Genomic DNA, 13,223 nt, shown 5'->3' on the forward strand with positions numbered 1-13,223 from the left:
TCTCTTTCAAACTTGTATTATTGGATAAAATGCTGCATGATGCAAAAAAGACATCCACTGGCACAATCCTGCACCTCACACTTTACAAAGCACACACCCTGACACAAGTTTGCTGTTACATAACACAGCAACAGTAGCAAAACTTTGCACCCTGTAACTTAAAATTTCAGCGTGAGGAAAGCCTGGTATTCCCCAAACACAGCACTGCAAGGTTTGCTGCTGGCGCCACAGGACCGCGCACCCGTGCTTTCACCTTGTGGTAACAAGGTGGGGGGGGTGGTTGAAGAGCAACAGAAACAACTGAAACATGCAGTAGGTTTAAACATACAAATATTCTACTCACAAACACTGTGCAAAAACACCTGGTGACAGAAATTAACAAAAAGGACAGTGTAACTTATACCGGCCTAATGAGGTTTTAAATGCCAAACACTAACCTGATTGCTTGAGTACCAGCACATAACTAGTCTCTAAGGAAACCAATGAGCCACCATAAGCACACAGAGGTTTCTCTCCAATATTTTCTTCTAGCATAACCTAATCACACTGGGCACCAGAGGCGGTGGACACTGGCTGCGCAGCACAGAGTAGCTCTTCTCTCCCCACCAGTGCTTACACTGCTCACACTGCCCTTGCTACAGCCTATAAACTGTATTTCTGCTGCCCCCAAGAAGCAACTACGCCTTCTCTTTCCACCCGGCAGCCCAGTCTCCACGTACCAACTAACTTCCCTCCAGTGAAGGCCTGGCACCGCTAACCTCGCAGTTACTGAACGCTCAGCACCTCCTGTCCCCCCGTGCGCAGCCCTGCACATTCCGTGTGCATCTCCCACACGGAAAAACACCGCCTGAAACAAGCGCTTTTTCCAGGCGCTGCCGGGCACGTCGAAACACAGCAAAAACGCCGGCAAGACACCCGAGAGCAGCAGCATCTCCTAAGCCGGCCGCGGGCGGGAGCACGCCCGGGCCCTGAGGGGCGGCGCGGCAGGCGCTGCTGCCGGGCGGCCACCGCTTCATGCCCCGCCCAGCGGCGGCAGCGCCGCGGGGTGCCGGCTCCCGGGCCCGCCGCAGGAGCAAACGGGGGCCTGCCTCCGGGGGCAGAGACTGGAAAGAAAGGAGGTTTCAGACCCCTCTCCCCCCCGAAAACAGCCCGGCCCGCAACCCCCGCGGGATGGGGGTGCGCCCCCAGGCCCCCACCCCGCCATGACATGGCAGCCAGGGGAGGGGCGGCGGCCGGGGACGCGGCAGGGAGCGGGTCTTGCTGCCCGGCGCGGCAAGGCGCGGCTTGTCGCTCTCACCCGGGCGGTCGATGGGGGGTGCTGGCGCTGGCGCTTCTCTGCTGCCTGCTGCGGGCGGCAACGCCGCCCTCCTGGCGCCTGCAGGGCACCCGCTCGGGGAGCGGGGCGGTGGCAGCGGTCCGGGCCGCCCTCTGTGGGACGGAGGCGGCCAGGAGAAAGAAGTGGCGGCGGCGGCTCTCCGGGTAGGTGCCCCTGCCCGCACTTACACTCGCGATCCGCGCTACACAGCGGGCCCTGCTGCCGCCGTGCTGGCTGCGGGGTCCGCTGGAGGAGGAGGGGTGGCGAGGTGCCGCTCTGCCGCTGCCAGCCGGGTGACTGGAGGGCGGGAGGCGGAGGAAGGTGGCACGGCGGAGCTCTTCAGCCCGGAGTACCGAAGCCCGCTCCGGCATCCTTTGCTGTTTCGGTTTCCTCGGTCCTGCCTGCTCGGCTTCCCCTCAAGCTGCTGGGGTTGGCGTGTCGCTGATTTTCTCCCCTTCCCCGTTTCTAACGCCAGGTGTCGGCCTCGGACTGGGGAGCCTCGGCCCCCCCGCCGGCCGCCTGGCGCGGCGGGAGGCGGATGTCAGCCCTGCCGTGCCGCACCTCTCCGGCGGTGCAGGGGCTCCTGTCGGAGCATTTGCCCAGGGACATGGGGCGACCGGGAAATTGGGGCAGGGCGGCGCCCCCCGATCGCTGTGGTGCCCCCCTTTCCGTGTGGTGCCTAACGGGGGGTGCCGGGCGGCTGTCAGTCTAACGGGGCAGCGCGGCGGTGACCGGGGCTGAGGGCCCGCGCCGGCGGTGCGGTGCCAGCCCGGCCTGCTGCCGGCCCCGCGGCGCGGGTGGCCGCCTGTGGCGGTGGGACCGCAGGTGGTGCTGCCGTGTGTTCCTCCCGTGGCAATAACCCAGCGCTGAGAGGGTGTGATGAGGTCTGCGTAGACGCAGAAGGTGGCGTTAAGTTTTTGGTATTTCACGTTGAACTTTGGCAGCAGGAGTAGTTGGGGAGGGCGATGTCAGATTGTCTTGCTTTTGTAGGTGAAAAACACATTTTTCAGAGACCTAGGATTCGTGATAATTTAAAGTTTCAGATTTTTAATGCCTTTAGGCCACTATACTGTTCTTTTGCTGTATAAGGACGTAAAGCAAGACAAGGTTAACTCTTATCTGAAGACATTTTTCTGTATCTCTGAACCACAAGGTTTGTTGTGCTGTCAAAGAAGGGCATCAGATGAGTTTGACACAATTCGTTCTCAGCTTGCCTGTTTCATCTGTCTCATCGATTTTTTACCCTCTGTGCACTTAACAAATGCTGTTTTGGTATCTTACTTGGAGTTGAAATTAGTGTAATGGCTTTCATATTGGTTTGATAGGAATCCCTGATGAATCTGAGGTGAACAGCTGTCTTGTTATCTGAGTTCATGTTTTACTGTTGCTAACCTTTTCTTTTTCTGCTCTTACGGTTTTGTTGCTACTGCTAACTTAATAATGTCCACAATATTTTTTTTTTCCTTCAGGAAAGTGCTAAAAGAATTAGATTACTGAATTCACCGTCAAAAGATAATACAACTGCTTTCTATGGAATAAATCAGTTTTCTCACCTGTTTCCTGAAGAGTTCAAAGGTACATTTTCTGGCTGCTGCTAATGCCTCTTCTTTTGTTTTTCTTATGCTTTCCCAGAACCTTGTATCTTCCACATTTACAGATTCTTCCAGTGCTGATAGTCAGCTAGCTTACAATGTCTGATACCAAACTGTAAGTACTTCTGAAGGATATAATACTTCTCTTCGTGTTTCTCTAGTCTTGCAAGGTTGAATTTCTCAGAGCCTGAATTTGGTTTAGTATACAGACCCTTCTTTCCTCCCCTCCTTTCCTCCTCCTTTCCTCTCTTATCACTAGGCCTTAAAGTCTTCTTCAGTTGCAACAGTTGTAAAATTGGAAAATATACAAGGTTCTTGAGTACTCTTAAGTTCTTCTTCCCTACCCCAAGACAAAATTGACTACAATTCAAACAATGCTCAGAGGTCCAAGGCTGTACGATGATAACTATGACTTTCAGGAGCAATATGATAGCTTAATTTTTTTTACTGAGAAAATTTGTCTGATACCTAACCTAATCTTCCCTTCTTGCCATTAAAGTCTGCTGTTGTATGTTCTATTCATCAGGGAATTGATACCTTTTTTATTTTTAAATAATTAAGCAGCTTTTTTAGTGAAAAACTAGCAATTTGAGTGTGTTTCAGAATCTTTACATTATTCTCCTCTTATTTTTCCCCTTTTGCCTGACTAAAATAAAGTATTTTTCCAGTAAGCAAAATGTGAAAATTTTCAAACAAAAGTTGTTTTATGAAATGGTTATTGATCAACTTTAGTAAATCTTTATGCTTTGTGCCCACATTCCCTACATGGAACATTTCTGTTCTTTCTAGGAGTGTAGGAATATTTACATCCATTCTGGAGTATAATTATTATTTTAAAATAATTTAATTTTCTGTGGATTTGAGAATGAGATGTAATCTCATGATTGTAACTGCAGATCAGTTACCTCTATGGCTTCTAGTGAAACATTTTTTGTGATTTTTTTTTTTTTTTTTTTAGTTAGTAGATTTATAGTTGTTTGTATTCTGTGTTTAGCTATTTACTTAAGAAGCATACCTCACAACCTTCCCAGATACATAAAAGTGACAAAGGGAAAGGAAAAACCTTTGCCAAAGAAGTTTGACTGGAGGGACAAGAAAGTCATTGCAGAAGTGAGAAATCAACAAACAGTAAGTCCCGGTGTTTTTCTTTCCTGGTTCTCAAACACTGCTCAGAGACAGTTCCAGCAGGTACATTGTAGAGCACAGTGAAGGTTTTGGAAGGGACCGGAGTCCTGGCACAAGTATGGCTGTGAACATACACAAAGTCACATAGCATTTTATGCAAACTGGGATTAGACTTAAAAGCATGAGATTTAGAAGTTGTGCATTTAGAAATTATGCAATTATAAACTGTATGTAATACAGTTTTTGATCTAGTTAACTAAATCTGCAAATGTTTCGCACCATGTGTATTTTGTATTTTTCTGAAGAGACTGAGTAGTCAGTCAGTTCAGTAGCTGACCTCATCCCCCTGTTTCACCTGGATGGGTGTAGATCCTTTGCTGTTGTTTTCTCTCATGATTGAATGCCTTTGGCTGGTCAACACCCATATCCTTACCATCCTACAACTCAGGGGATGCATTCATGATAGGAAGATAACCAGACCCCACATGATTACAGTTCATCCCAGAGTGGTTATGGTCACTGGTAAGAAACAAATAAGCTGTTAAATCCCCAATGTCTTTCCTTTCTGTGCTTCACATAGTGTAACCTGGACCTTGCCTAGAAATAAATTCTGCTTCCTATTTTAAATGCCACAGTTTAAAGAGCCTAGAACTGCAGTATAGATTCTGTTACTGTCTAAGAATTTTTCTATTATGTTTAATTTCTGTTTACTGTTTCTTAAATTGTAATCTAATATATTTCTATAAAATTCTTCAGACTGCAGAAAGTTGCAGACTGTCTCCTTAAGGGCATCTTTTTCAAAAACGTACTAACTGATGTGGTTAAAAAATAATTTCATCCTGAGCTCCAATCCTTTGAGAAAATAGGTATCTCACAGTAAAAAGCATTCTCAGACCTATCTTAAAGGGCAAAAATTGATCAAGAAGGAGTCCTTAAAATAAGACAACCACAATGCATATCTAGATTTCAGAGAGCAGTACAGGGAAAAAAAAGTTCAGTATTTTAAATGGCTGATTAAATTTCTATTATTGCCTAAAAAATGAAGTTCAAGGATGTTGTAGCAAATGAAGAGCATTAGAAGACCCTTTTGACTTTTTTTTTTTTTTTTTTTTTTTAATCTCAGGCTCCAAAAACAAAGCTGACTTCTTTCTCCCCTATTTCCCTTCTCTTTGTACCAGTGTGGAGGCTGTTGGGCTTTCAGCATTGTGGGTGGTATAGAGTCTGCCTATGCAATTAAAGGAAATAACCTGGAAGAACTCAGCGTACAGCAGGTTATTGACTGTTCATACAATAATTATGGCTGCAGCGGGGGATCCACTGTTAGTGCTTTGAGCTGGCTGAACCAGGTTTGAAATTTTTCCTTAACCCTTCCTTAGCTTTCATGTTAACATTCTTTTTTACTGGGAAAAAGTGATGGGGAAGGAGGAGTGTACAGCTGATCTGATTTTTTTATATGTATGTGTATATATATGTATATATGCATATACATATATGTGTGTATATATATGTATGCATATTTATCAAGAATCAAGAGCAAGTTTATTCAAGCAGAATTGAAACTTGCTGGGAATTCTATAGTCTATATGTGTTCTTGTGAATGTAACAAATCAACCCACAGGAGCAGAAAATAATGTTCCTTGAAAGTTACAGTACTTCCACTGAATTCAATTGGAACTGCAAACATACAGTGCCAGTGTAGAAGGAGCCATTTATCTACATGTCATTTTTTGGATATGAGTGTCCAGTTTAGGCACTAGCATCTGGGGAAAAGGAGGGATGTTAAGATTTTCTGCTTTCAAATTTCTGTGGTTTCTGTTGCAGACACTGTAAAATCATGAAGGAGTGTGGAGAACCTCAGAATAAAATTGAGTGCATTTACCTTTGTTTCACTTACAAACCAAAACAATGAAAATGCAGACATAGTTTCTACTTTAGTTGTAGCTAACACATTTCATTCACGAAAAATGTAGAATGTGTGTTAATAATGTACATAAGCAGAAACATTTTAATGTCTCTGAACATTAAAAGGGGTTCTCCTCCCCCTCTACTCTGCCCTGGTGAGGCCGCATCTGGAATATTGTGTCCAGTTCTGGGCCCCTCAGTTCAAGAAGGACAGGGAACTGCTAGAGAGAGTCCAGCGCAGAGCCACGAAGATGATTAAGGGAGTGGAACATCTCCCTTATGAGGAGAGGCTGAGGGAGCTGGGTCTCTTTAGCTTAGAGAAGAGGAGACTGAGGGGTGACCTCATTAATGTTTATAAATATGTAAAGGGCAAGTGTCATGAGGAAGGAGCCAGGCTCTTCTCAGTGACATCCCTTGACAGGACAAGGGGCAATGGGTGCAAGCTGGAACACAGGAGGTTCCACTTAAATATGAGGAAAAACTTCTTTACGGTGAGGGTGACCGAACACTGGAACAGGCTGCCCAGAGAGGTTGTGGAATCTCCTTCTCTGGAGACATTCAAAACCCGCCTGGACGCGTTCCTGTGTGATATGGTCTAGGCAATCCTGCCCCGGCAGGGGGATTGGACTAGATGATCTTTCGAGGTCCCTTCCAATCCCTAACATTCTGTGATTCTGTGATTCTGTGAAATAAAAAGTGCTCTCTAGGATGACAGCTCGAGTGATAAGAACATAAAAAGAACTGCTTAGTTTTTTTACATTTTAAAAAAAAGTTGATTGTCCTTTTTAAGAAACTCTGTAACTCATATAACCCCGGCTAATAACTTCTTTAAGTTTGCATTTCAAGAGAGAGAGGATAGTCATCTGGATTCCTCTGAAGCAAAATTCCCTCTTGCTTGGCAACAGAGGGACTACAAATGAATTAGACTGGAGAAGACACTGTTGTAAACCTCCTGTACTGCAGAAGACAAAAGTATGAAAGGTTGATGCAATAGCTTTGTAGCTGGACTTCGAACTGTGGCAGCCATTATAATACATTATATACTGGCATGAGGATTTGATGCTAATAGCAGAATTGGACTTCATTTCAATATTTTATGTAACTGTTGTTGGGATATTTGTGGTTCTTGAACTCTCCCAAGGAGAGGATAATTTTGTGTGTGGATGTCATTTGAAGAGAATGACTAGTCATTCATTAAATGAATGCATATTCTCTGTGTCTTGAAATTCATGAGATTGCTCATGAGGCTCGTTTAAACCAGAGATATCTTTTAAATTTTGTTCAGTATTTAAAGACTTCTGAATCCCTTCTGAAGCTTTCTCCATGAACAAGGAAACTAGAGACAGTAAATATCTTATTTCCCAACATGGCATTCTTATTTCTAATCTCACCAAGAACACACTGAATTTTGAGTGAGTTCTGTGGTCATTTTCAGTGTTTTGATCTGCATAGTGTTAAAGTCAAATGCATTAAATTCTCATTCATTTATTTTCTTGCAGACAAAAGTAAAACTCGTGAGAGATACAGAATACACTTTTAAAGCTCAGACAGGACTGTGCCATTATTTTGGTCTCTCAGATTTTGGAGTTTCAATAACAGGATTTGCTGCATATGACTTCAGGTAGCTGCTATTGATTCTTTTTATTTGCTGTACTTTTCCTTCTGTGTTCACTAACTGTGGAGTAAGCTGGAGCCAATAGTGCATTGACCAGCCAAAGGTTATGAGGTTGATTGCGACAGTTCTGTAACTGTGTACTGGGTAAGAATGAATACGTAACATTTTTTAGAGTTATGGTTTGCCACAGTGAATCCACTCAATGCTGCTGTCACTAAGCTTGTTCAAATTAGAAAGCTTAAGTCAGTGTGTTGAAACTGTGTCTTTTCAGCTGGCTGTGTTTAAATTGGAACATTGAGTCAGTTACAATTTTAAATATATGCTAGGTGAACATTACATGGCTTAAGTATCAGAAATGGTAAATCCTGCCAATAGTAACTGCGATTTGTTGAAAAACTTAGGAAGTATTCAGTTACTTCAGTATTCAACCATTTACATACCCACCCACTTCCTCCTCCAGTCCATGACTTAGCAAACAGGGTTGTCAACTGAATTTTGTAAAGGCAATTGCAAGTTTCTAAGGTTGCTGTACCAACAAAGTTTGTTTCTAATTTTTATCAGTTCAATACAGCTGCATACTGAACTTCAAGGCAAGAAACATAATTTTGACTAGGAATTGAATTACTGCCAGATATAAGTAACTAAAATCAATTACAGCTTTGCCAGTCTGTATTTGCCAAATTTAGTTATTGCACATATCAGTCAGTGATAAAGATTTCCTGTACCAGTACATTACATAAGTAAAACTGTATGAGGATGCTAATGTCTGATAGTGGTAATGTCCTGTGCTTCTATACGTTTGAGATACATATTTTAGTATATTATTATGTATGATATAAGAGGTACTTCTGCATGTTTTAAGAACTAGTGGGAAATAATAATGTAGACTAATGGTTTGTTCAAAGCTGGTTTTTGATTGAGAAGAGTGATGTGTAAAAGGTACATAGTGCTCAGCATTGCACACTGACTTGATCCAGAAACCTGCTTCTTTTTAATAGCATCATATCTTTGGATCTACACCTTTCCCATTGTCTATGTGCCCTATATTTGTATTACTATGTTGTAGCATATGAAATACATATTTATTGATGTATGTTATGTGGTGTGTAGAACTCATAGGGAACAGCTGAATTATTTGATTTTTAAATTGTACTTATTAAGTAGATTACTACCTCTTCAGTTGCTTTAGTGTTCTAACTTAAGTCACTTGGCATTATCACTCAACTTCTTTCACAGCGGTCAGGAAGAAGAAATGATGAGGATGCTTGTTAACTGGGGCCCTTTGGCAGTAACAGTAGATGCGGTTAGCTGGCAGGATTATCTTGGTGGGATCATACAGTATCACTGCTCCAGTGGAAGAGCAAATCATGCTGTTCTTATCACTGGTTTTGACAGAACAGGTGCGTTTTCATCAACTGAACTTCATCCCAGTAGGTTTTCTGTTTTTTCTCTAACTCGCAGTTTGCCCTGTGGGGCAGGTGACTAAAATCCAGAACTGGGCGTTCTGTTGAGAGCTGTTTGGTTTGGTGTACATCAGTTCTGGAAGTGCAGCCTGATCCCAGGAGAAAAACTCCGTGGGACTTCATGTCCTTGTAAAGCCATGAACACTGCTATATGTGTCTTTACACTAGCAGAGTATATATCCAGTTGGTTCAACACTGGACTGTTAGCTCTGTCCTCTATTTGAAGAGCAGTAGGTTTCACCGTACTGTATCATCAAACCATCAGAAACTATGAGATATTGAAATGGTAATTAACTCTGTAGAGTGTTAGAAGTTTTTTGTGCTTCCCTCTTCTCATGTTGTCTCTGTTTACCAAAATGTCTCTTCCAGGTAGTATCCCTTACTGGATTGTACAGAACTCTTGGGGGCCTACATGGGGAATAGATGGCTATGTTCATGTTAAGATAGGCGGCAATGTCTGTGGTAAGTCTGACAAAAAATAATTAAAGTGGTAAAGGCCACATGCTAGGATATGTTTCTCCATGTAAGTAAAGCGATATAATGGGATCCTCAGAGAGAAAATACAAATAACTGCTATATTTTAAGAGAGGTTAGATGAGTCCAGGTGGAAAAGTAAATGAAGCGGTTACTAGTTCCACCAAGCCGTATAGTTGAATGATTGAAAAACACCATGCAAAGGTAAAGCCATATAAGGCATGACAAATAAAGTGCTTTTGTACCTTACCATGTAGAGGTAATGGCATTGTAAAGTATACCATCATGTGTCATGGTTCTTGGTTAGTGCCATCGCTGTACTCAGTGTACGTAAAACAGCTGCTGTCCTCGTCGGGTGGATGCAATTATCTCTGGGCTCAGTTTAGCAAACAACTACAGAAAGTGGATCTGCCTGTGCTTGGGAATTGTGTACCCTGCTTGTGGCTTTTCTTGTAGGACAGAGGTATATACTTTTATTGCTAGTTCCATCTCCCGCCCTATTACCATCTGCATGAGATTTTTCTTGACGTTTGAGGGGGTTTTGTAGTGTTAAATAGCCAGTTTCTTCTGAGTTGCTGGATATGGAGGTAAGGCAGCTGAAGCTCCTGTTTACCAGCAAAAAATGCTGAGCCAAATGGCTGGGATTGGACTACTAGATAGTAAGTGTTGTGTGTCCATTGAATTTTTGTCTGTTAGATTAACACTGTAGGTCTTCTGTTGGCTTTCCCTTCCATGGGTGTTCCAAAGTAGCTCTCACCGTCATTGTAAAAGGTGTTAGGTGATGTAAATCGTCTGCAAATCAGGATAGATAATATTCCATTTCCCTGTAGTGAGGATCAGGACAATGTATCCAATCTTAGCTTTTCTATGTTGCTGAAATCTTTGTTCTTGTTGCTGTTGTGTAAACAAACTATTTGGAAAGAGAAATTTAGGAATAGTGATAATTAAAGCAAGTCAATTGTAGAAGTGGTCAGGAAGAACAGCTGTGTTATTTTCAAAATCTGTTCTCTCAAAAAGCAGGTTCTTTCACTTTTTCTGTAGCATGTCACACCTACTGTCATGGCATGGAGAAGAGAGGGCATTATATGAATATGAATTCTGGGAACTTATTTCTGACAAGTCTCCACTCCCAGTATTTATTAAAAATTTTTTTTTGTTTCATTTGTAGGTATAGCAGATATAGTTTCAGCAGTATTTGTTTGACACTTACTGGCCAAAGACCACGATTATCATTTGTATAATAGCTTGGCACACACTTTATATGAAGATTTACTTCAAAGCAACATTTTTTAAAATAAGAAATGACTGTAAGGGCAATTCCTGCTTTTAGGCAGTACAGGAATGGTTTTTTTAACGTGTTTTTGTTTGGAATGTGTGTTGCGTATCAAATCTGTCATGGAATAAGAAGACTCGGAATCGACTGCAGAGTACGCAAAACGAAGTTACGAAGATGGACTGAAACTGTGAATGTGAACTCTATCGAGGTGTTCAATACTACTCCATAAAAAAAAATCTTACAAGGAAAGAAGTGATGAAAAATGATAAGGAATTTGGATCAAATAATCAATAGTGTGACAGAACATAATCAAAATGCTTTGGATATAAGAAGAACCATGAATAGGTCTGCTTTTATTGCAGGGGAGGAAGGGCAGTTGGAAGAAAATATTCTCTCTGTTTTGCTTTGGTACCTGTCTTGGCTTTTCTAGCACCTCTGACAGACACACGCATTTTGTCTTCCTCCTTTTTGTGAAATTGTACTTTTTCTCTACAGCTAGAATAATAGAAGAGGGAAATGGAGAGTCAAAGTTGTTTCAGAGACAGTGGGTGCTCAGGAAGTGCTGCAGTCCTTCAATTTCAGGCTTCAGACCTTTATTGGGTAAATATAACTTCAGAGCTCTTCAGAGCAGGGAATGTGTTTTGGAAAGTGCCTGGAATATCAGTGTCTTCCACATTAATTTGTTAGATGGATAGAAAAGGAAGAAGTAACTGTATTTATACAAACTGCGGCAGTTCTAGTGGTTTAACATCCTGTGTCCTGGCAGGATGTATGTGTTTGCAAATCAGCCTTTCTGTGCTTTGAGAGCTGTGTCAGTTCCATGCCTTCTCTCTTCTCTACTTCATGACTAACAGTGAAGCCAGTTGCAAAGCAGAAATTAAAAACCTTATTTATTATGGAAAAAATTGTGAGGGTGGGGGTTGTTAATATATATTTGCAACCTTTAGAAATTCAGCAATTACAGAATGCTCCAAATAGAGTGGATGTTAAATTTCCCTACATTAATTAAATTCATAGGTGGGACTTGCTGTGAATCAAAAGGTGGTTCCAGCCGTGCTTATCTGTAAAACTGCACTTGCAGGCAAATGTAACTAGAATTCACAACCAAATGTGTAATTCTAAAATGCTCTGAATCTTTCATCTGGAATGCTTTACCTGTATCCTTTCTGAAGCACTACTATGAAAAGTATTGAAGCAATTCTGTAATTTGTGCACTCAATTACTGTACCATGTTAATAGATCACTGTATTATTATCTTTTATGACAAATGCAATAATAATTTTCTATTGTATGTATTGTACTTTTAGTCCTTCTAAGTGTTAATATTTTAAATGAAAGGAAGACCAAGTGCTATGTTTCACTACTTAAGGTTGTGCTACTTACTGAATTTACTGGCTGAAAACTTCAGATTAAGAAAAGGGGGAAGTCTTCTGTAGTCTTACAGTCTTCTGTAGTATGGCCTTCCCTTAGCAGTTTACAAACAACGAATAGCACACTTCCATAACTTGAAAACAATAGCCAAAGTTCCTAATTAGCATTAATAAGAGTAGTGTTGTTACAGTAGTATCAAACACAGATGTTCCACTAGTGTTCTTGAGGTGGTACTACTAGGCATGAGTACCTAAAGTGCTAATATACAGAGCAACCCACCAGAAATTAAGGCCTACAGTGTATTTCCAAGGAAATACAGTCTCCAAGGATGAGAGTCCATCTAATGATAAGACAACACAGCTTTATAAATGTTCTGTGGCCAAATTTGCCTTGCTTTTATTATGTATCAATTTTAACCTTATTTCAACGATATTTTGAATAAAAAAACACTTTAAATGCCTGTCATACTGCTGTTTGAACTTTATGCTTGCTTTAGAAGAAGACTTAACAAAAGATGAGCTTTAATACTGCTTTATTTGAAGGGCGAAGTAAGTACTTATTTATATCTGCTCTTCTTAACAGTATTTCTACAGAAGGGATTTACATTCACATGTAATGCATAGATAGCAACATGATTCTTGATGTATGTAAAAGTTCAAGATGCTTGGGTTTCTGTAGATTCAGGGCTTAGTTTTTTTAAATCTAGGTTTTGAAACTCTTAGTCCAAAATTCCTTTTGAAATTCCACTAGAGCTCAGAAACTAATATTCTTCTGAAGGTGATGAGACTAACTATGTCCTCAGCTAGAAGTAAATTAATAACAGCCATTAGGCAAAGAAAGAAATACAAAAATATGTACAAATGAGACATAATCATGATAATTCTGTGTAATTTTCTCCCTCTCTGTAGGTGTAGATTTTAAGAAGCCAAGTAAGAGTTAAATCGGTCATTGAGTTGAATGGGGGTATCATTTTAGTGTTAATATAGGCTAACTCAATACAGATTATTTTTTCTACAAGCAATTAAGTTTCTTCCATAAGCCAATCATACTATTCACATAGCTGTCATACATAAATACATATTTACACACC

The 13,223-nt window shown here is 41.5% G+C and overlaps 1 protein-coding gene across 1 annotated transcript; it reads left to right on the forward strand.

The window, feature by feature from the left end:
* Positions 1-1,260: 1,260 nt before the first annotated feature.
* CTSO (cathepsin O) lies at positions 1,261-12,593 on the forward strand. Its single transcript, XM_068403817.1, has 8 exons — positions 1,261-1,479; positions 2,785-2,890; positions 3,902-4,035; positions 5,211-5,378; positions 7,434-7,555; positions 8,786-8,949; positions 9,382-9,474; positions 10,655-12,593. Exons 1-8 carry the CDS (start codon positions 1,309-1,311, stop codon positions 10,687-10,689), a joined length of 993 nt encoding a protein of 330 aa, XP_068259918.1. The 5' UTR covers positions 1,261-1,308; the 3' UTR covers positions 10,690-12,593.
* The last annotated feature ends 630 nt before the right edge of the window (positions 12,594-13,223 follow it).

This window comes from Nyctibius grandis, chromosome 6, assembly GCF_013368605.1.
Source record: "Nyctibius grandis isolate bNycGra1 chromosome 6, bNycGra1.pri, whole genome shotgun sequence".
In the NCBI taxonomy this organism is placed as follows: Eukaryota; Metazoa; Chordata; class Aves; order Nyctibiiformes; family Nyctibiidae; genus Nyctibius; species Nyctibius grandis.